At 34.1% G+C, this 26271-nt stretch overlaps 1 protein-coding gene across 1 annotated transcript in view; it reads left to right on the top strand.

The window, feature by feature from the left end:
* LOC122565889 (division abnormally delayed protein) overlaps nucleotides 1-25882 on the top strand; it is a 248669-nt gene extending 222787 nt beyond the window's left edge. The window contains exons 6-8 of the mRNA XM_043722372.1: nucleotides 7489-7633; nucleotides 16100-16307; nucleotides 17229-25882. Coding sequence (XP_043578307.1) covers nucleotides 7489-7633; nucleotides 16100-16307; nucleotides 17229-17335 — 460 coding nt within the window. The 3' untranslated portion in view covers nucleotides 17336-25882. The remainder of the gene's footprint in view (nucleotides 1-7488; nucleotides 7634-16099; nucleotides 16308-17228) is intronic.
* Nucleotides 25883-26271: the final 389 nt, after the last annotated feature.

The following is a 26271-nucleotide window of genomic DNA, read 5'->3' on the forward strand; positions in this document are numbered from 1 at the left end:
AGAATGTTAATAACATTGAGGAGTTATGCAGAATATTAAATTAACAAACATAATAATTAAATAAAGCATGAATTTATTTTGGGTTATTCTTTTTTCAACCACTGCAAAATTCTTTCTTTAACAAATGACATAATAGTGGGAAAATCAACAAAGTAAACTTATCGTAATTTTCTCGTATAGTCTTCAGTTAGAAAATTCAATACCTTCTACAATTAACGGATTTATATGGTAATTTGTGCCTACATCGGTCACAGTACGGTACATATTTCGTGCGAATGTGTTATATGTGAAAACCGAGTACTTTTTAACTGATGCGTTTTATTTTAACCCATGTAATTTATTCACATAATTTTGGCAATGTAAATACGTATACTACTGCTCGAGAAGCATACGAACCATTGAATCGATTTGTAGTAAGAGTATGTGAATTCTACAAACAAAAGTATACAAATTAACGATAAGCGAATAATTAGAAGCAGCACTTCTTGCTCCGTTTCCTATGAAGTCAGCAATCTATTAGGTCGTCCGAAAAGTTTCTTTCGTTTTATAAGGAAATTCGTTTTATATTATTTTATCGAATTACGTATGATCCATTTTGTTTTATCATGATAAAGATTACAACGTTCGACAGATTAGGTTGTTGTAAAAGACGTGTCTGTAAAAGAAAGACACTTTCCGGACAACTTAATATAAACCTGAAGCAACCTCCTAAAACCATAGCGATAATATACTTTACTATATATTACATAGGTATCTCTCTATATCTATATATTACATATTATTATATAATATAATATATTATTATATCATAATATTATAATATATTATATATTATATTATATATTATATATTATATTATATATTACATAGATAATCTCTCTCTACATATATTTAATATTTAAATATCATTGCTTGTATCAACTTCCAAAGTTTTTCTATCAGTTTAAAAGATTCTTAGTGATCTAATATCTAAGTCAGAAATTACAGAATGTAAAGATGAAGTTGTCAAATAACACACTAACTAATAATTAAAGTTTAACAATTACAAACACCAATTTTATTACTATCTGTTAAAAATCTTTCGGAAATCAATTTAATCGCACCACAGTATTCTATTACGCGTAGTTGTAATAGTTGCAAAGAGTGAAATTATTTTATTAAATTTTTTTATCCAGAGCGACAGCATACATATTTATTACACCAGAGCAAAATAGTCTTTCCCACGGTGAATTACCTACTACATTATTTTATTACCACATGACATTATTATCGTATAGTATATACAATTATCGTGTTACGGTATCCTATACTTTGTCCACAATTTTTTTAAAAAACCAGAATATATTCATATGTGGAACATGTTTTAGTGCTTTAGATATTCCATCGATACTAATGTGTGACGTAAACAGTGATCCATGTTGAAGGGCTTAAACAACATTTTCGTGGAAACAAACTAGTGAATCGATCGCACATGTCTCACCGTCGACTTCCGTAATAAGGTTGTTGCAATTATGGCAACATTTTCTTAACCGGCCAAACAGCTGGCCTAGCTTTCGCGTAATTATTATCGTGCTATTATTCGCGGCTGTGTTGCATTATTAACCCCTATTTGCATGCATAAGTGTAGGAATATGATGGCCAGCGAACGATCGCCCGGAGCACCGCTTGTCCGAACTTCGCGAGTCCTGGCTACCCTATTGCAAAAAGTCCCGCGATTTTTCCCTCCTCGTATCCCCTGCCAGCTATTATTGCATCGAAGATAGCACATCTCGCTCCGCCCTCGCATAAAGCGGCGGTATTCAATGATACTTTCAGCTCATAAGCTGAGCGCGTGCTTCCCATGAAACTGCGAAGTTTCGCGAAACGAACTAAATCCATTTCGCAAAGCTGGCAAGGATTTATTCCGTGCCCGATTTTTATAATCTATTTGGTGATACTTTTAGTAGGGTAACTTTGATAGTGAAAAAGATGATTCTGTTTTTAAATGTGTTAAATTTAAATATTTTAATATTTGGTCATATTAAATATTATGCTTGTAATATTATATTATAATATTACATATCATGCTTACTCGTTTTTATAGCAAAGTGTATATTTTTTGAACCATGTAATTGTTATATTTGATGGATAATTAATTATTATATAATTTGAATTATTGCCATTCTCTCCTTTATTCTTACTGGTCCACCTTAACAACAGTTGTATTGTTTTATTAAATTAATTTATTTATTCTATTGGATTCGAATTAACTGTTGTAAGTTAAAATTATATTGTAGCTACATGTTAAAAGAGTTCATCTCATGAAAATGGTACAAACATTTATATTAATTCTTATGACTCGAGTGCAAGTATTTATATTGTAAATTTATATTTTTTAGAATATAATTTAAAAAGTACGGGCTCGGTAGAAAATTGTTTTTCCTACTAAGTATTACGAAGAGTAATATACTCTCGATATTTTACATATTTTTTCATATCATGTACATTATGTGAAATTTTGCACCTTCAAATTTCCTATAAATGCATAAAAATCAGTAGTCCACTTATGAATATATAACATATCATTATTATTACCAGAAATTAAAATGATTTCTGTTAAAATTTTATCGAAATATGATGTAGAATTTACAGCTACTTTTAATTAGAGTTACAGAATAAATTATTATTTTACATAAATTCATTTTTTAGCATACTATAGATGTATTATACATATATACATACGTACATCTTGTACTGTACATGTACATTATATATACGTATATATAACGTCCCTCGCTATATATATATAGCTGTAATTTTGTTAATGATATTTGGTTGAGACTTTAAAGCTTAGAATTTCCCTTTCAAAATAAATACTTAAATACAAAATGCCTGTTAGTAACTGCTTATTCGACTCATACTGGTTTACAAAGACCAAAGAGACTAACACTCTACGATCATGGAAACAGTAAAGAACGTTTGTAGAATATGTGGAGAAGGCACAAAGGTTCAAACTTGTCAGATGCTTCCATAAATTCTTATCAAGAGATTTTTATTTAGATAATGTGTCACATTCTGGTCGATCAAAAGCGATATGTTGGAATAATTTACAGTCGACGATTACCATAAATCGTCGCATTACTACTAGACAACTCGCGATGAAGTTTAATGTTCCTCAAACACATATTGTGGAAGCGTTCTGTCATCTTTAAATATATAGTTTGCAAAACTAAGTGACTGGGTTCTAAGCTTGTTCTATGTCAAAAAGTCGAATACCAAAATATATCTTATTACGAGATCAACTAGTGTCATTTGTTTATATAATTACATATGTACATATAGCGAAAAAGAAGGATATTTTACAATGGTACTCAAAGATGACAATGATGAAGACAGTTAAATCCATCCTGTTAGATAAAAAGTAATATTTTATATAATTAAGCATTATAAATACGTAAAATATTATATCGCATAACATTATATATAATATCATTAATATTGCATATAGAATAATGTGTTAAAAAATAAAACATGTAAAATATTTTTAAAATACTTGATCTTTTGTATCAATAATCATGACTTCTTTTACCTCTAGATCTATCTTTGGAACTCTAACAAAACATTCTTTGAAAAAAATAGAAAGAAGGTACAATATTCACCCCCAAATATTCCAATTTGATAAATTCTATAAGAAGAAAAGAAATCTATTCTTCTTGGACATTGCAACATAATTGTGATAGTGGACAAAAAATCTAAGTTAAACAAAAAAAGTTACAACTCTCTTTAGGTAAATTTTAAATGTTTGTTTTCAACGCGAGATTTTAAACAGCTCCTTTCAGTAAACATCCTAATAGCCGCATAGTATATAATCATATGTGTATCATACACAGCAAATATATATTTTTAGATTTCATCTTATCATCATTTCATGATTCCCGAGTGAAACAGTCACCGAGAATTTTTCACCGACCAGTGTTACGCAAATTTGTAAATGAAATCTCGTGCAACCGATACGAGTTCAATATCACGAAATTATTGCACGAAACGCGTATAGATCTCCTTAATTTCATTATATCTCCATGTTTGCAAAGTTATTAATTAAGTATGCATTGAACGCGCAACGAAATTACATTATTAAAATCCTACTTATACCGCGAATGGATTAATTCAGTGCCGCCAGCGTATGCTCGATTTCCGTAGCGTAAATGTCGAAAACATTGAATGCCTTGATTTCGCATCATTTGACTGATCACGACCAACGGTTTTTGTGGCATAATGATATGTACTAATAGAATTACGGTTTAGCCGTGACACTTGCTCCAAGCGTCATTTTGGAAGCGTCATTTTCGAATCACATTCGATTGACGTGATGTTAGTTTAGCTCGACGCATTGATGATTTAATAATTCAATTCAAAATGGCAACATTGACATTTGTCATTACTCTTGTGTAATTAAACGCTTTGTCTACAGGTATATTTATAACACTGCCATTTATGCACATATACCAATCTTTTAGTTTGATATTAGTTAACTTTTATGGGATTATGCGTTATTATTTGTTATTTGTTTTACTTTATAGTATCTTCCATTCATACGCTGTAGTATTACCTTTTGTTTTTGCTATGGTTATTTGCCGAGTTAAAATGCATAATGGGAGAAATCAATTTGTTTTCCTATTTATTATGAGATGATTTTATATCTATGAAAAAATTTTTCTTATAAGAAAAATCATTCTGGTGCAATAAGTTTTGAAAAACGGATGACTTGTTTCTTTTGGTCAAATGATTATAATTTAGTCAAATGATATTAATTGTTTGTTGTCCTATTACCTTGTGACCATTCACATAAAATATATGCATTATAACATTTCTGTGTCGTTAAACCTCGATCGCTATCGCTGGGTTTTGAGTTTCGTTACATTTAGTTCTAAAGTATCTGATTTTAATTTTTGCTGTATATTTGTTTTTTATATTCTCGATAAATATTATGGATGGTCTTTATGATGCAAAATATACAATAGAAATTAGGCTGAAGTATTTTGAAATTAAGTAACTTATCTCTTAAAGGCATGCGAATCAACTGGATGATATCAATTAACGATTAAGCATGCATGTTAAACTACTTTTTATCGTCAACTATTCTGAATATCAATTTCTTTTTATGTGTGACGTTGATAGCAGATTATTAGAAACTGAAACTCCATCTGAAAGTTTTTGAATTTCTTTAGGACGCACGATCATATCGTAAGTTCCGTCTTTAAGATTATCCGAACGGTTTCCTTAACGAGCCACGGTTTATGTCAGCAATTCCCAGGGGGTTCGGTCCGCTCTATAAACTAATTTTCTTAATTTGGCTTTTTAACTTGAAGCAATCTCGGGAGAACTTCATCTTAATCCCTGACCGTTGCGAATCAATTTTCTATTGCCAGCAAGCTATAAACGGTATTTCGCTACAGCCATTTGAAAGCCATAATATAATTATGTATTTCCGCATTGATATTCCCAGAGCATTGATGTATAAATGTATCAGTAATTTTAATAAAAAAATGTTGATCTTTGTAACCGATTTCCTAGAAGATAAACAAATTGACCTTCTCGATCAACTGCCAATTAATTTGAATATGTTAATTTATTTTTATATCTAACACAAAGAATATAGATTAATAGGAAAAATACGTGAATTAGTGCGCCATTAATATGTTAATCTGAAGCATTTAATGGAACGAGTAACGCAATAGTAAATCACAAAATTATACAAACTGCAAAATTTTGCAAATGAATCAGTGATATATCACAGGAAGGCCACTATAAAAAAAAAGTTTCATTCAACCTAAATTTCGGTATTATTTGAATAAAATTCGGAACGAAAAATGATTATTTGAATAATATGTTGTTTTATTTGACTGTTAAATAGATGTTATTTTGAAATAATTGTAGTATTTTATTTGAACAAACGACTCGCTTTTCTCTGAATTATTTAACTGTTAAGTGAAACAATCTTTTGTTTTATTTGATATCTCACGTTTCAGTAAATGTTTCCCGAAATAATCTCTTAAATAGGCTTTGATTCTATTCATTCAAAATACAATATTTAAAATTCAATGTAATATTTTACTTGATTTTGAACAGACACCAAAATTACCTTTTTCCATTATTTCAAAAAATAATAAAACAGTTAAAACGAATCGGTACTTAAAATTGTTATTTTTCATCTTTATCTCAAATAAAATCTTCCCTAGCCTGGTTCATCCCTTATAAAATTAACTTTAACTTATATATAATATATAAAAAAATTACTATCAATATGCGTAATTTCCTTACAATTTTATACTGAAAACAGTTCTACAATACTCAGCCTTTTCTTGCCTGTTGAACCAAAGCAAAGTGTTGGGTATAAAAATTCGATGATTCGATAATAGGAGTACAATCATTCGCCGATTACCTTAAAAATTAAATCGTCTCGTTTTCCATTCAAAGAAACGTGACAGAACGAACGTAATCATTGATTCCTTTTGTCGACCAATTCGCGGTGGAAGATCGTTGCGGTCGACCAACGAATCGGAGTTGGTTCGTCTTCTACGAACACCTCATTAAGATTGCAACAAATGTATTCGCGTGCAACGTATCTACACGACGTCCGGCTAAACCGATGAATTTATCGGCAGACAGAAAGCGAGGGGCGGAGATAGAGGGAACGCTCGATATCGAAGTGGCTACCATTCGATATTTATCCAATTACCATCGCACTCAACGGAAATCGCGAAATCGGATTTACGTTTCCGGAAAACGCGGTGCGTCGCCGCGCGGAATTTACAGTCGCTTAAAATGCAAAAGGCCGCGATTCTATCTGCCGTCAAAACGTTTTGATCGCACGGATACGGCCGATGCTTGATATTTATTCAATTACACCGCGATCAATCAACGGTTTCCATCGTCTACTCTCTCCGGAGAAAATGCGCTGCGATAACAATGTAACGTTGACGTGTCTTTCGACGTTGCATATCTCATTGAATAGTAAATTTCCGTTCAACCTACTTATCGAGCACATTATTCGTAATATGGATTAGCCTATGGAATTATTTCATTGTATCGGAGAATATATGTCGCGCCAACATTGTATTATTTTTATAACGCAGAATTCAATTTGTGCACAAACAAATTTTCAGATTCTGGTGCACAATTCTTCTTTTTTTTTATTTTTTTGGTACGACGTAATGTTACATCTAACGAATAATTGGCTGCTTATTACATTTTCGTGATCTCTGTGAAATATACATGTATGTATACTTGTTCTAAATATGCATACATACATATACCTTCAGGTTTGTTTCAAGCTTTTATAATCGTGATAGATGAGTATCATAATAACGCTAATAAAACTTCAAAACGTTTTGTATGATACGCGTAAAGCATATGCAAGTGTTGGAATATTTTTGTGAGCCTGTGTATGTACGTGCATATCGTCATTAGCAAGCTAGTTAATTTCACATATTTTCTCGTTATTCGCAGATACACAAAGACGGTAGCGGATTCGAGTTTGATGGCGCAGAGGTACAATCCTGAGTTCACCATAACGACAATGTCGCCGACGACAACTTCCTACGGCAACGCGAACACCAGCGTGCTCATTGACCAATTGAGGCACATTAATCAGGTGAGTCCACGTTCAACCGTAATGTGTTCCTCGACTCAGCCTTGGCTGACCGTGTTTCCGATTGAATTGTCTCTCGTTCACATCCTGTTTTCGACTTGCGACTTCGGATTGCCAGATAGACGAGATGCGTTTACTTTGTCTATTGCCGGTTCGACAGGGTCGTCAACTTTATAATTAAACTTCTAGATTTTTATACATTTATGGGTTTAAAGAAATAAAGATATATATATATATAATATACAAAAATATATGAAACACGTAAATGAAAGTATTAGTTATTTAAAATGTACAAGAAATATCTACTTAGGTTCTATATTTCTTCTCTTATTTATAAAAATCTAAATTGTATAACTTGTAAAAATATAAAAATTTATAAATAATCATAGTCTACCGATGACATTATATTATCAGTTTTTGAACTCTCAAAGAGTACGTGTAATCAAATTATACGTACGATAAGCGTAGAAAGTGTTCGTATATTAATCTATTTTAAACGATAGATCGCAGAATTATAGTTTAACGAATTTTTTCAGATATCTTGTAATTATGTATTCATAAAACAAACATTAATTTTGCGGCAAAACAAATAAAATTGCATTATTAAATTATTGTCAATTATATAAATTGAGTGACGACTTTTTGTTGTAACTAATTTATTAAATGCTTATAATAACGGACAAAATGAAAGAAGTATTATTTAATTTTTTTAATTTTTTGTTATTTCTTATTATTTATTTCTTTCATATATTTATTATTAAATTTTACTTACACATAATATTAAAAAGGAAATTAATAAGTTTTTCATATTTTAAAGAGTATTTATATATGATAACGCCCTGTAAAAGATTACTTTAAAAAAAAGAATAATTTATTATAAAGAAACTAAGAAGGTATAACAGTTACTACAGCAATATTTATTTGTTCTCGAGGTTTGATCTCTGATGGTAATGAAATTATTTAAAGCACCTAAGAGAAATTACTATTACTTAATACAATATTTTAAATAATTAATTAACTAATTATAAAATTTTCAATAATAAATTAAATAATGCTAGCTGATATTAAATTAAGTATATTTAAAAACTATATTATTTCAATTAATAATTACACAATAACTGTTTTGTAATCGTATTAAACAGTATAAGCAATATTACATACAAAATTTAACAGACAGGCAATATGTTAATATCAGTTACAATTTACAATTCGTACTAAATATATGAAATAACTGAGTAACTTCGCTAAACTTAATATCTCAATTATACTTGCAATGAAAAGAATCAAAAAGCCAGCTATTTAAAATTAAGACCGTAAAATGTAGAACGTTAAACACAGCGTTCGGTATAGCAATTTCTAAAGAGACAGTTGGCGAAACAATATTCTTAATCTTTCTCCAAGATGCCTTTATGCTTCGGTATAATACAATAGTAGCCTCGCGGTTGTAATTACGAACGAAACAGGGCATTTCTCTGCACTTTAGCCTCGCGTAATCTTGTTCGTGATTATTAGCTAAACGCGAAAATCGCTTTAAGCAAATGCGGATAGCAGCGTTTAATCCTTCGCAATCCAAATGTACCTTGCGGGCACAGACAATGTGAAGCGTTGTGGTTCAAGTGTGCTTCTGAGACACGTGAAAGTTTAGACTAACATTACTTGCACATTATGTATAACGTTTTATAACAAGCTGCAGGATATAAGAAAGTACACGCTATTCCCTGGAATAATTTTTACGTTATATCATACAGGGTAACTCACGCAACTGAGACAACTTACAGCTCTGGAACGATAGGAGATAGAAAAAAATTTCGTTGCGCGAAATTGAATTGTTTCGATTGATAGATTATAATCTGGTGTAGGGTACTCGTTCCGAAAGCTGTAACGTTTTGAGTAATTAAACATCTTCTCAATGTTTTCAAAATCAGCTCTGTTGTTACAAAAAAAATTATCAATCTGTTTTTAAAAATAAAGATGATCTTAAAATATTCGAAGTACTATCAGTTCCAGAATGGATATATCGTATTATTCGTATATTGCATATATTATTCGATTGACTTTACTTCGTGAAATTTATTTCTATCTTCTACCATTCCAAAGCTATAACTTGTCCTGGTTACGTCGACTATTCTGTATATTGATATTATACAAAATATATCTTGTAGATATTGTAGTAAATATTCATAACCGGAAGGAAACATTTATTTAAATATTATCAGAATATCATAGATATCTGCTCTCTTTCCTTCCACGAAATCAATCTTTGAAAAAGATTTCAATTATTACAAGTAAATAGCAATAGTAAATTCGTACTATTATTGATATTATAAGAAATAACATTTTGGTAATTTAAATAATGAAGAACAAACGTTTAACAACTAAATGATCACAATATTATAGCTTTTTCTCCCTCTTTGTTTCCACACTCCAAATTTATTTATATACATTGTCATGATTACTCAGTAAACCCTCAAATCAACTTGTTTCCCCTCCGTTACTACATTTACTAATCAATAATTAAGCATTGCAAATAAATTAATATTTTAACTAACAACAAAGAAAAGAGATGAAAATTTTAACATTCATCATATGGAGAAAAAAATGTTTTAGTAAACAATTTTTCGTTTCCATTAACGCGAGTGACATGCTCTCTCCGAAAGCTATCTTACTGATTGTGAGATTATCTTTCCATTTCTTCCTTTTGAGATTACAGGAGATTTTCTACATTTACCGCTCTCATTTTCGCGTCAGAAACAATATAATAATAAACAAATACTTAGTGAATAATAATACTATAATAGTAAATAAATAAATACTTTAAATAAAATACTAAGGTTATAGCCTCATCGACTTTCTAATTTTAATTTCTTCCTTATGAGAATTTCTTGCAAATATAATTGATTTTTCTATAGCATTACTATGACCAAATTATGTTAGAAAATATAAAACACCAATGAAACTGGTAGCAATCCCTGAATAAATACGCGGAATAAATACGATATTCTGACATTCTATTACTTTCGATAAACTCTGGTCAACAACATGTATCTATTTCTACAACATCTACAATAACTTTCCGCAAATTTCAGCTGTGAATACATAAATTAATATTTTTAATATTTAAGTCAATTCTCCCTCATAAAGGTGTCACAACTTAATGGAAGTTGATCGCTATTTACATATTTTTATTAACTAATTCTGTAAAAACATAAAAATTCCAACGATACGTACCGAAATATCGGGATCCAAGCATAGAATAATTATGCAACAAAATGTAAAAATACGTTATATGTATATATTTCGAAAGACAACATTTATATGCCACTTTTTACTTTGTTTAAACAGATATTATTTATATATTATTTACATTCTCAAATTTGTCTCAAATGCGAAAAATGATAATTGAGTCTTGTCTCACACTAGAAATGAAATTTTAGAATACATATATCCTACATAAAACGAATGATAATAATATATATATATTCATAAAAAGTTTCTATAAATATTCAAATGTTTTTTTGAGCTTCTGTATTTAAATTCATTAAACTTTTTCCTTCTGATGGACTAAGATATTAAAACTTCATTTTCTCTATAAGGTTCTTCTGTGACATTCTTTGTCCTTTTTCCCTACCCTTTTATATTATATGAAATATTATATGTTTATGAAGACAGTCATCCGTGGTGGCGAATTCATAATCGTTAACGTAAACCGGATCCGCTGACAAGCCATTGTGTGAAACAAAAGGACGGTAAAGCGTTAGTAAGATATTTATCGCATGCTAATGGAGACAGACATTTCAGCGCATTTCCGGACAGGGAAGGGTTGCAATTAGTTTCAAAGTTAGATTAGTCCGCGTAGCCATGCGTAAGATGTATATACGTAATAAGGATTTCATTAATTACTGATTTCGTGGAACGGAAACTTGTCTCAACGTGATTTGCTAGATGAAATCCTTCGTATCTGTATGAATTTTCACGTGTTTTATTTTTTTCATATCTTAGCTAATTGGATCAGTGAAACAAGAACACAGATCATTATTCAGGGAACGTATAATTTCTAAGCAGCTTCGTTACTTTCAGACGTTTCTTCAATTTGGCAAGTGACATATTGGAATGCGAAATCTAACTTCTCTTTGTGGTATCTTCACGATGCTAGTAACATTCTATTAAATATATTACTGTATATAATAACAGCGACAAAGATTTCCGCCAGACCTAATATTAATAGGTCATCAGAACACCTTCTTCACTTCGTTACTTTCAGATGTTTCTTCAATTTGGCAAGTGACATATTGGAATGCGAAATCTAACTTCTCTTTGTGGTATCTTCACAATGCTAGTAACATTCTATTAAATATATTACCGCATATAATAACAGCGACAAAGCTTTCCGCCAGATCTAATATTAATAAGACATTAAAACACCCTCTTCACATTTATCTTAATAAACACTACTTATCATAGTTAAAGTTCAATTAAGCTCTAAAGACACTTAAATTTCGTGTCGTTTCACTTGCATTGTCGTGACTCCACTTCCCTTAAGTATCACGTTAAACGCGTGTGTCGTTTCATTTGTATTCGTGCTCGTCTCGAAATTAAATACAACACAGGAAATACTCTCGCGAACGAGTAAGTAGCCGCTTTAACCATCGTGTACATGAGCACACAGTCACCAGACACCCATAAATTACCTTCTAATCTGGAATTATTCATACGAGCCGCGAGTTGTGTAGCCGGTGTGCGTCTGGCGCGTGGACGTCGAGCACAGGAGGAAGGTGCGAAAGATCCGTCTAAAAGGTGCGTGGGTGAGATTGGTGCTGCGAGTCGGTTCTGATTGTCCGTGATTGGCGAACAGGTGCAAACGGCAGGTATCTGATATGTAGGAAATCGACAACGCCGACGCGTCGAGTCTCTCTCGTGAATGCGCCGCGATCGAGTGCTTCGAGTGAGGGTTTTATGCGTTCAATTGTGAGACGTGCGTTTACGGAATACACGTTTGAATGATTAATAAGAAATGTAGATACGCGATTGTAATCGTGGTTGGAATGGGTAGTTTCATTGGAATAATAATTCGTTAAATTGTTCAGTATTAGGCTCCTTTTTCCTTTTTATTATTTATAATTAACAGCAATGAAACGAAATCACAGCAAAAGAACAGAACATTCTAGATAATTTAGTAACTTTTGTACGTATTTAGAATTTTTGAAATTATCCTTTATTGTCACTTTCACGTTGAATTGCTGTTGTCTATGGGTAGAATATTTTTTACATGGGAGGATGTATCTGTGATTGTGTGAACATAACGTTGCACAGTTTACAAAACGGTTGGTTTTCTTTCTTGACAAAGTGAAGAACATAATCTGGATTCGTTCCCGTGTTGATATTGAAATATTAGGTTGTTCAAAATCTTCAGGATTAGAACTAGGAAATACACTATAAAATATCTATACCAAATATATTCACTTTCATTAATTTAAAACTATGTAATAGTTGCAGCATCAAACCTTATTAAAACCAAAAAGGAACGATGCATACCTACGCATAACTATAGTTGATCTATAGTTATCCATCTATTTTACATTATTTTGCAATCTGTTTCCGAGCACTTTATACGATTGATTCGATTGTACGTGTGTATTTATGCGAACTATAATTGGATCTCAAAAGCCAAATCGATCAACTGTGCTTCATATTATCCAGATACATAATTGGTATTTAACATTTCAAAAAAGAAATCTTATTTTCATGAAACTTATTATTGCGTAGAGTTAGGATAAATAACTATAATATAATGTTTGCAATTGTCATTGTACTATAGATTTTAATTTATGAAATTAACGAACGCGACTCACCTATAACAGATGCTGTCGCGAGATCGTAAAAGGTCTCGAATTCTAAAGAAAAGCCCAACCAATTGCGACGTGCAACGCAACATTTTAAATCGTTCGATGTCCATCATCGGTTATCCGTCATTTGACGAGGCATCTTCTAACACTTAGGCACACGTTAATTCGCATGTCTAGAAATCAGGCAGGTGATTTACGCTTGTTGCGTGTACGACACCTGCACACCCGTCAACTGCGGCATATCGCACCTGTGTAATCCAATTTGAAATTATACTGAGCCAGAAGAAGGTGACGGGCGCGTAACGATACGTATGACAATGTGCGAACTCATGAATCATTTATAAGCGAGTTCATGCGACAGCGTCGAGTATGAATACTCGGGGGGTCGATCTTCTATTTCTTCTATTTTCCTCCGGTGGGATAAACGTTTACCCAGTTGCGATTTACATACATATAATTCGTGCATGTTGCGTATTGCTTAACGTAACATCGATCGTGCTGGATTTTAATTAAACAATTCAACTAGATCGGAATTTTCAACAATGTTATTAACATTGTGGAACCGTGCGGAGAGGGAATACTGTAAATTCCAATTAAACTGAAGTTAATTTCGGTGAGCAGAAAAAATTCCGGCGTAAAATTCTTCGTGGAAATGTATGGAAAAGAAAAAAATAGTTAGGCATATGGAGTTCCCTATGACGTTGATGGTATATTAGATTGTCCGAAAAGTGTCTTTCTTTTACAGACACGTCTTTTACAAAAACCGCATTTTTATACAAACATGAAACCTAATCTGTCGAACGTTGTGATTTTTATTTTAATAGAACAAAATGGATTCGATAAAATGATATAAAACGGAAAATGTTGTGCATCCATTATTTCCTTATAAAACGAAACTTTTCGGACGACCTAATATATAATGTGTCTAATTTAAATATAATTTATAAATCTGGGTAACTATTACTCAAGGTCCAGTCTTGGAATAACACGTGGAGAGTGCATAAAAAGTAAATGTAAAGACACCACAGTGAGTTTCTATACCTCTGCATTGATGGACATGTATAAAAAAGAGGTCCAAGGAAAATTGATCTTTACCTTGAATTTCAAGAGCAAATGTTTTTTGCTTGCGTCGTATTCTACTCGTCACGAGGACTAAATTTGTCAAAGCAACCACAAGTTGCAACCGGCCATTCTCTTGAATAATAATGCTAAAGTTCCATTGGCTCCGCTGACATTATTTATAATATATTTTTGTAGTATCTTCAATGGAATATATTGTTATTATATCCTAATATTTGTAATTTATTTACAATGAATGGATTGTACAAATATAGACAGAAAAACGATGGTAGTTTAATATGAACTAATCGCAATAACACGCTACAATCTAGACAACTCTCGACACAACGGATCCAACGTTCTCTCTCACGCGGACCACACTCTCTCGACAACGTTAACAGCACTATATCGACAACGCAACTCGCACTCTCTGACTTCTCGATTCACCGTTTTCTCAACTCAAAACTGCCCTGCTCTCCCATGTCTTTTGTCTTCCCGTAGACCCGCCACACACGTGTTCTATGAAACTATTCACTTGAAGGACCGACGACACATTTACGGGCCCATCGGCACCTCGGCTCTCGGGACATTGTTTATGGTTTAAAAACGCCTCGGCTCTCGCGACATTGTATGTGCTTCACCCGCTAACTCCTAGGCCTTATGTCCGCGATACTACATTTGCAATTTGCAGTCACATAGAAAATAAATAGCGTCATATTAATGAAGAAACTGGATTATTTCTTAGCGCGTGAGACAGTCCATCCTATATAATATCAAAGCACCTAATTTCATAATCTCAAATTATATTAAAAAGTCACGTACTATGTAAAAATAACCTTTCGAGTTATAACCTTTTGATGCCACTAACTTTTTTGCAGGTGAATAAGTAGAGGACATACGAATAGTAATAATATTTCCTCAGCTAGCTTTCGGCATAAGCAACTTAATACTTTCATATCGACGTTCGACATGCATCGTTCAATGCATAAAGAAATGTACTTCTATTTAGAAGAAAACGTATCTAGTAAACCTTCGTAGATCACAGTAAGGATTCGATTCGTTCGAAATAGTTATCAGTAGATTCTCGAAACTTGCGAGTACTGGTTGCGAGGTGCGAAACTAGTTTGTGAAGATCAAATACTTGGCAAGTGTAAAATGAACGAATTTCGATTCATTCTATCGCAAGGTGCGTCCTCGCTGATTTTTGCAAACAGTTCACGAGCAGTTGGTCTTCTATTTTTCATTCGTTTGTATACTGTTCGCAAACATAGTCGTGTCACAGAGTAGACATGAAATGTTTATGAACATCTTGCAAACGTTATGTTATTCGCGGACAGTGTTTGTAAACTGTTAGTCTGTAAGTTTATGAGTACCGTTTGATTCCTATGAAGCCTTAAATATTGGATTTACTTTGGATGTATATGTACATATTGAGCTTGATGCCATCACTAACGTTGGTCGATCGAGCGATCCAAGTTGTCGATGAATTTTTCTCTGCTCCCTGAGCTTATTTACTTAGTATCAAAGATGACAATCATCTGTGAACGTTCCCTTTCCTTTCTCGTAGATCTTGCAATCTCAGTTGGCGTCGGCACCGGATAGTGGAATGCTGCTTGCCGACGAAGCTCTGGATGGTTCAGGAAGCGGTGACAGGCCAATATGGAGGAAGAAAGACAGAGGAGAAGATGCCGATAACGATGATGAAGATGAACATGGTGGTTATGGTCACGAAGATGAGGAGGCATCTGGATCAGGAATGGGTCCTAGTACACCAGGTATAGATTCGAGATTTTTCAAATTTATATTACCCATTATACGTTATTACGTAATAGATGTCATTTTCAAGATAAAAGGTCCCGGTTATAACTTGCTTTGAAACGAAAATTTGTAAAATGAAAATAAGGTAAGAACTTACAGGACTCGACGTTATTCTCGACAAATTGGATGAAAAGTTTTGTATTCGTAAAGAAAAATGGCTAAAAAATCATACTTTTAAAAAGGTGAAGCATCGTTGCTTTAAGAGAATAATCAAACTACTACTAAACTGTATGATAAACAAAAATCTTCTGAATTAAATAATATACAGGAGAAAATAATTGTGAAACCTTTTACGATTTTAAAATTCCCGAAACAAAATCTGATATGGTAGTTTATTATGCAACCTAATAATTAATTTAATCGAACGTTTGAAAACATATCTACTAATGTAGCTTTTTTTAACAATTCGTTCAAGCTGTCCATTTTCCCGAGTTAATTCTGCATGTTGTAAAATATAAATATTCTTTTGTGATAAAGAGAGATACACATTGACTGTCGAAGGGATATAAAAAATGAACAATTAATGAAACAATTAAATAAATTTCAAATTTAATACGTCGTATAATGGCTACTTCTTGTCGAATAACGTTAATACGTAGCTGTTAAAAAATATTGATAAAAAGTTTTGCAGATAATAATCTGATAAATCAACTACAACGACCGCAATGTTGGTGAATTGTAATCTTGATCTCTAGAATTGGTTCCAATTTTTCTGTACAAAACATACTCTCTATCTTCTTGAAAACAATGGCAGCATACAAAGAAACTAATACGACGTCGTACGGTTTCACCGCCACGAATATTTTCCATTTATATTGCGACTAAATTTTAATTACGGATTAATCCATCAAATTAATCGAAATTAATCATTGTTGCAGATCCAATGTTGAAGACGAATCGTGAGAATCCAACCACGGCAGGGGCATCAAGCATTCTCCTGTCATCCGTGACAATGGCGATCGCCTGCGCATCGCTGATCGCTTAAGTTGAATGGAAGCCGGGGTGAAAGAAGGGGACGACGTTTCGACGACCTAGACATGGATGTAGACAAACGATTTTGGTGCCCGCGTCGGCGAACAGGATGATCCTGCTCGACACGAGGGATCGATCTAATTCCGGAACTTACGAATCTGCTTTATAGATATTTATCGTGCCGCCTAAACGGAACAGCTGCGAGGAATGTCCGGAAACAACGGAGAATCTGTTTTATTGTTCGTGGCTGAGAATCGATGTGCGTCGATCGATCGAACGAAGACTGTGTTTCGTATTCGAAGTTCGAGAGCAAGGTTCTGAAAATCGTTCGCGTTCGAATAATCATTCTGGGCTCGTTGGCCGACGCGATTGAATATTCGACGAGTGTCGATACAAAGCTGAATAGACATTTTTCCGGAAGATCGTTCCACGCATGGAAATCGTCGTAGGCTAGGATAGGATCTGATTATCTGATGTCGAATGGCCGGAAACAAAAGTGTAAGAAAAGAGTTGGACTCTTGGTCGAGTATCTGCTAGCGGAAATCACCAGCGATGGCGTGTCCTGCCTTTAACGATTTGCCAAGAATCGAGCCACGGAACCGTATGGCTGGTACGAGGATCGAGAGAATACTTGAACGATTGGAAATGGTGCACTGAACATGGAAGAACAACGAGAAAACCGATTCTCATCTGTCGCGTGTCATGTTGCTCGCAAACGACCACGGAAAGAATTATATTTAACGAGGTAAAACTGTGTCGGAAAGAATTAAGAAGCCGAGTTAGCCGAGTTGCTTGTGTGAGAAAAGAGCGTTGATAGAATAGTCAGGCGAGACAGAAGGTCAAAAGCAACGTGCATGTAAAAATGCTCCCTTCCTGTTTTACAGGAACATGATAACAAGCACGATGGCCATCCGGCGAAACTGACTGCACTGCGATTTCACGAAACGATGGAAGGTTGCTTTTCTGTGCAGCGCATCTTGTTTTTGCCGAGGAATTGGAAAATTGAAGGGAAAAAGAGAGACCTATTTGTACGAAATTAGAGCCAGACATCTGCGGGAAATCAGATTTGATAATAACGTAAAGCGACGGATGGTGAAAAAGAACAATACCGCGCTTTCGCACGAATGGAGAGTAAAAAGTTTTGTCATTTATTTATGCTATTAAAAGTGATTCATAGAAAATTGTTGTATTTAAAAATCTACAGGAAACTTTCTGTACAGTGAAATAAGGCAAACACCGTGTAAACGGACAGACACGACCCATTCTGACGACGATTCTCATGCATTCGAATTGCTGTGCAAAATGCGTGATTCATCATTCAGAAAGTTATTCGTATTTATTCACCCACGTATACATATACGCTACGCTTTGGAAATGTTCTTTTTCACCGGAAGATCGAACGAGACGAACGCGGAAAGAACGAGCAAGCTACAATCACGAGCAATAATCGTCATCGTTGATGATACTTCACTTTGCTGTGAATACTTTCCGAACAGCGAGGAATCGCCGTTAGGCAAAATGTACGTCGTTTGTGTCGCACGGGGAAAAATCAAAAGTGTCTTTCCTTTTTGAAAGTATCAGACGACAGTTGTAGCAGCATGAACAGCAGTAGCAGCGGTTCCGGCTTTTAAACGATCCGACCAAGTCACAGAGCCGAACAACGAGACTCCGACCCTTGTGCCTCGCGTTTTGCGCTGTTCTTCGTCACGCATGAATTGCCTCTCGTTCGCGACGACGCTTTTTGTCGTCGACGTCGATACACAGACTAATCACGGGGTCATCCCCGTCGGTGATATCGCGCGTGCATGCCATATATCAAAGCCAACTGCCAAAACGCCAGTTACGCGGCCGAAGCTGCTTTCTCGTCAAGCGATCCGGTGGTCGTACTTCGAATTTCACGCGAAACGAGCGTCGCCTTCCGCTTGCATCGTCTCGAGACGGTCGTTTCCAAGGATAGTCACGAGAAGTTTGACGTTAATTCTATCTTTACAAATGCGACGTTTCCGCGCCACCGTAATCCCCACTCCAGCCATTAATCGCCAATAACGTGCGTTCCTTCTTCGCAGATGGAGCATTCGTGGAGGATCGTTTCGACTTTTTATAACTTTTTCAGTAGGATGCGTACGGAGTGCTTGATACGCTGTGATTAATCGTACGAGAGCGTATAAAAGATCGTACGACCGATTGGATATAGTCGAGCGAATCAGCGACTCCTTGGACGTCTAATCGTTGAAAAGGAACTCGGAACCCGATCGCGGGTGATTCGAATTGAAATTGCCGAATGAAAGCGTGGGCTTATCGAGAGCCCGACGAAAATAACGATAAAGCGTGATACGATAGTATTTGAGAAAGTAAAACGTGTAGACGTTGTTATCGAGCATTGTGTTTTTAGTCCTTGAGGTACTAAAATTGTTTGTAGCCACCTGTCCAGTGCCATAATTTTTCCTATTATTTCATAGAGACGCAAAAGATCATCCGTATTCTTTGACTCTGTTGTCTAAAATTCGATGTATCGTTTTCCGTTGATTCTATTTCTACTATATTATACATTTAAATATCGTCAAGTGCCAAAAAGCAAGAAGAAAAAAAAAGAACGCCAAGTAGAGCGCTAAAAATTGTCTCGCGATCCGAAGCGAGAGCAAGTTCCTCGACGCGAAAACGCTTTAGACGTCTAATCGTAAGCTTCGAGGCGGACCTAGATTTTGGCGGTTTGCTTTCCAACTAAAAACAAAAAAAAAAAAAGGAAAAAATGAAAAAAAAAATCGACTTAGGCTAGTGTAAGAAAGTAGGAAGAGCTAAGGAGACAAGAGCCTGTCGGTGTAACCTCGTATGCGTCGACTCGTATGCGGCCGCACTGATTTTGTACATTTGATTTTTCGGATCTTTGAGGGTTAGTGCCTTTTTGAATATCTCTAGCCGTGACGTCGTGTTATCATCTCACGCCCGACAGAAGGAATGAGAAAGCCATCGATATAAATACGACTGTACAGGGCATTCATGCTGAAGAGAACGATGTGTGCGCGTGCGACCTTCTTTTCCTCCTTTTGTAATTTCTTTCTTCTCTGACAAGAGAAGAAAGGAAAGAAAGAAAGAAAGAAAGTAATTCGATTTAATCTGGGGTGATCGAAATATCCGCTAGTGTAACGGAAGAAACGGCCAACGCTTTTGGAATTTCGCGTTAGTTCGAACAGCCGAGGAAAAAAATGTCCTTGTCAACTTAAAGATATTGATGAATCGCCGTCTTAGATAGGGTCCAGACTGTGTTTCAACTTAAATCGACGCGAACTTTGTAGTAGTAGGCTTTTGGACCGAAAGGCTTTTTTTTCTATTATCAATCGTCGCGTAGTTTACTTCTATAAAGTTAACTATATGAACGATGAATACGATACGCGGAAGAAACTAGTCTATCGACCAGCGCGGATAAAATTAAATTATTTGCTAAACACTAAAACGAGATCTTCACAGATCTTTCAATTCACTTTTTATTATTTGATCTATATAAACAACCGAATAAGGAAGAACGTCCACTAAGGATTATTGTTAATTTAACGAATCGGCTGGCGAATCCGACTCGTTCTAGGTATCAATAATAATTAAATATTGAAATAATGAATGAATTAGCTTGGTATTCGAGAATATCGTTTTATATTCAACGAGCCTTTGCTATCTCGAAGGCCGTAGAATCGTTTTAAAGATACGTGATTATAACGAAATTTGATTAAAAGTAAATCGTGATAATTGAAAGTAAATTCGATGATGTATCTTCCGAGCGAACGAAGATATTTTTACGACGCAACGCAGCCACGAAAGATATAGAGGAAGAGCGTTTGAATTTGAGGAACCGATACACGCACTCTTTTAAAGTCCAATTAATTATACAGTCGACGTTCGACGCGACGACGGAGGAGCCCAATTTAGTACGACTCGGACATAACTGTTAGAATTTATAATTGTAATTATTCGATGAATAATTGTTATTATTCTGCTTGTCGGGCGAATTTAGGCAACGAGCGAGACAAGTGATCCCTAAAAACTCGCCTCGTTGCTCGTGTACGGCTGCGTGACCCTTTTAATTGCGGAGATATTAATATATATCCCTTTTGACGGCACACGCCTCCTGTAAATTGTATGGAGTCGTTTTAACACGACATACGATGACGAAGGAAGTGGCCTTACATTCGATTCCTTCGATTCGTGTTGTTTCGCTTCAATTATCAAAGCATCGTTGAGACACTATGAAATCGATCACCTATTTATAATGCTCTTTGTTATACATGTTTTGTGGTGCTACACTGAATAAAAAAAAAATTGCGATTAAATAAAAATGATATATTTAAAACAAACGAACTGTGTTGATACTTGGAATGCGACGGTCTCGCTTCTTCTTGACCGCGATCTACACGATCGGTCGATGTCGTCATCGTCTTAAACGAAATTTAGAAAAATTTATTTCTTGCGAATAGCAAGTACACGTGGAATCAGACGAACGGCTGGATCATTGAATGAACTTATTGTACTCGTTTAAATTGGCTCGTTGAACGTTGAATAGCTCCGATGGCGAATTTAATTAAAGCGATACACATTAGCCGTCTTGCTACAAGCGTCCAGCTGCATGTCGCCCAGATACAAAGTATAAAGCGTAGAAATTAGAGGCGAAACAGAAACGCAAGAAACGCACAGAATCCGTACTTAATACGCACAGACAATTTCTCACCCTCTAATTACGTGTCGTCGCGCTGTGTCGTGTCTGTGTTTCTATTAAAGTAACACGCCACCGTCACGACTCCAGAACAAGCAAACCGCGTAAATCGCACAAATTTAAGGCCTAATTCAATGTTTCTCGTATTACGTTAATCACGGTAAAACGGCAAATGCATATTACACTTTGCGAGACTGCATATGTAAGTGGAATAAAAGAAAAATAAAACGTACACACACTGTCTGAAACGCGCCTATTTCGCGCTATGAAAATAAGATTTGCTAAACCGTTAAACGTACCACAACGCGCCCGTAACGAGAGCGGAATTAAAAATAGAATTGCTTTTACGAAGAAGTAATTTACATTAAATCGTATCCGTATAATGTGATTTACATATACAGCCATAGGGGCGCGTTTACTCGTGTGAAAGCGTTAACGAGTTTGCTCGAAAGTAGAGCTTAATTAACCGGATTAAGTACGCGCGACCGGCAATTTATTACTCGAGGAACATTCCAGCTAAGGCTTCGGAAGCGGTCACATCCCCCATTTTAACAAACGCTGATCAATTGACTCGTCGCGCCGTCACTCTTTAACCCTTTGTATTTTAATAACTGATTTTAATAGCTAGTTTGGGTCATCATGCTAAACAACCATCAAACGATATAAAGAACCTTCTGCTTTTTAATCTGCTCTAGCTAACCATCGTAAATGCTTCTTTTTTTTTTTTTTCAAATAAACATCTCGATTCGTACAGTTGAATAAAAAATAAAGACTGAAAATAGAAACATCGAACTACATCGAAAAACATCGTCTTTTAGCGAGAAATAATTTTACATATAAATATCGGATATGAATTAAAATTACCAGAAATAGTTCAGGTTTTTAATTTACATTTCGTCCGATATTTGCGGCACGATCGATGGTAAAGAGGAAATGTCGCGCGATTAAAACTTCAATTTCATCGTGGTTGCTCTTAATTATACGATGACATTTACGACACGGCGAGACATTTATTAATGTTGCGTGGTTAAAACGTTATTAGCAAATATCATTCAACATTCCATGCGAAACTGCGTACGTACGTTAAAAACATCGTGAAACCCGTAACGCCGGTGCTTAACCGAGAATTGCGCTTTCAGTTTCCAGAAATCCTGTTTCGCAAATGTGATAATTTTGCGTCTTAACGAAACTTTATATCATCCAGCATTTAGAATATCTGTGAGATAATTCGAGAAATTTAAAAAATACAGGGCGTTCCGTTAACGCGCGGCAACGAATTTTATTAAACACGGAAACTTATTTAACATTTTTAATTTTTAGTAATCGAGTTTACAACCGTTGACATTTTGCTTGCAGATACTTAGGAATTATCGCTTCTATCAAATAATATATTCCACTTTCCTTCTTCTTTTTCTTCTTCTTCGTTGATATCGATATGAAATTATGAGTATGATTTACGAGACACGTGAGAATATGTAAAGTAGCAGCGCAATTACAATCTACGCACAAGTACACAATTATTCGAGGCACGTTGAAAAATTTTGAAAACGAGCAATATCTTTCGAAGCAGTGAAGCAACGTTTAATTTAAATCAAATACACTTCTCGAAAGTAATTCTGTTTCTAAGAAAGAAAGAAGTGATTTACAAAACTGTTTCTTCAAACACATTTACTTACTTTGACGGCGATGTTTATTTTGAAAATTGTCAGTAATGGTTTCGATTTCCTTGAAAAATTAACGTGCAAGATAACCAAATATGTACGAATGGATAATAACAAATATCACAATAAAATAGATTTTCGTCTTGTGTAAAAATGTCACAATGAAAATGTCTTCGTATGAAAATACTAAAGCGCCTCAAATCGTAAATAGCTTCGTATGATATTAACATATTTAGAAGAATCATTTTTCTAGGATATATTATACAAAATTTAATTATTCATTACATTTCTATTGTTACACGTTAAATTTTATAGATTTTGTACAAATAAATTCAATACGACATTCATTGATTATAAACAATCTTCTTGATATAAAATGTAATATATGATATTTTATTATTATACTTTTACCAAGCATATCAAAATATTGCGTAACATTCAATTTGTTTTCACGAAACGTACTTACCTATAATCCACATCTTACAAATCACATTCGTGGGAAACACATTTCTATATTCGATTATTCCGGAATAATTTATTAAAATACTTTATTCGAATAAAATAATCTATTTGAATAATATAGCAAGCGATACTGAAATTAAAGAGTTATAATCTTATCTACCAAATATGATGCATTTAATATAAAAATATGTTAATACGTTAATATAATAAAACATATGACACTGCCTTATACGCACATAACTGACGTTAAATGTGACCCAACTAACGATTATATGTACAAGTTTACTAATAATCTACCATTTATATGTTTTAACCGTCTTCATCATCCGATATTTATATCAATTACCGTATAAATCATGTAACTATTTGTTTAATTTTCTCCAAATCAGTTAATACGACTTATCGTACGATTTATAATAATTTGAAAACCGCAAAATATTCTTCGTTCATATTTTTTTATTAACTGATATATCTAGCAAATCCGCGAATAACCAAGAAGGAACGAACGATATAGAAAGAATTAAAAATATTGTTAAAAGTTTAAATAAACTATATCATCGAAATAATTACCATTTCTCGATCGCGTTCAATGTCTAAACAATATTTCTAATCCGTGTAAAACGATGTTCGTCGTATGACTCACCGTACTGCGTGTATCTTACAGAAACACGATAATCGATTGCGTCGTGATCCACATGGAAGAAAAAGAAACAATTTCTTCCCGATTTAAAATTCAAGCTCGAACGCTGCGCAAACGTCCTGCTCTACGAATTCGTCTGAAGTTTCTTGCACAGCGCAGCTTTCCTGTAATTTTTCCACGCGTAAGACAAATAAACCGAACGCGCAGTCTGGACTTTTTCCGAGGATTACGGTGAGCAAACAGGGAGGAAAAGAGAGGGAAAAGAAAATGTATATGAACAAGTAAGAGTGAGAATGAAGCTGAGGGAGCCTGTATATAATAGTGAATGCGTGTTGTATTTATATGTTATACGCGTAATATACATATATATATATATAGAAACATATACATATACGTATACATACATATATATATATATTAATACCGTCGACCTAAGAGCAATCGTAACAACAGTGGAGAAAGTAACGCATTTTCGATCAGGTAACCAATTAATCGTAACGTAATTATCACGCTAATTTACCGTGCAAATAATGATGCCGTAAGCAAGGCAATTGAACCCGTTGCCTTTCGATTCTGTCAGCCTTTTGCTATTCTAATGCTACGTTCGATGCGAAAAATTGAATTATACGATCCATTTCAGAACTCCATTTATTGAAATGATATTTTAGTTAATATCAATTAAAGCCACTTATTTGGGCCCTCTTGCACGATTGAACTAATATTATTAAGAAAATTTTACAAGTCACCAGTCACAAGTTATTGGAATAAATGAATCCTTCTGCGAAACGATAACACGTTCAATAATAAAGCAAACATATACAAAATAACGAGTAAACTTTACGAATGAATCATTGTAAGCGATTTAACGTAAAACTGTGATGTTATAAAACCGTAGCTAATAGCCTACAGCTTGTAACTTGTCAATTCACTAATATTATTAGTTGATAAATTATTGTACAAGAGAGCCTACCGTAGAATGCGAATTTTTATTCTGTGAACGAAAAATCGCAGATAATATAATAATTAATGAACTTCTATTATACAGATTGTTATACTGTTTGCTATTGATGAGTTAAAATAAATGAAGTTCTACTGTAATACATACATATAATTTTTACCATTACGTTATCTGGAAAATTTTCAATGTTTCTGACAATCAATATATTATTTTGTTATAAATTTCGGGCGACTGGAATTCTGTTTCCAAGTTGAAGAATAAATGCAAACATTATAGAGAAATATCTGGGATAGACTAATAAGAATAGTTTTGCTTTCCAATGTACCAGTTATTAATAATCGGCGCATATTTTCTCTGATGTTTTAGTTTCGCCAGAAACAAGTATATTAATGTTTGGTTAATTAATAACTTGTCGAAGTATAACGTTGAGTATCTAACACCGAATATAAAGAGAATAATAATTCCATTTACTGGCAGTACATTATACTACATAGGTTCTGGTGTTCGCAAAATATTGCAGAAAATAGTT

This window comes from Bombus pyrosoma, linkage group LG3 (assembly GCF_014825855.1).
Source record: "Bombus pyrosoma isolate SC7728 linkage group LG3, ASM1482585v1, whole genome shotgun sequence".
Classification (NCBI taxonomy): Eukaryota; Metazoa; Arthropoda; class Insecta; order Hymenoptera; family Apidae; genus Bombus; species Bombus pyrosoma.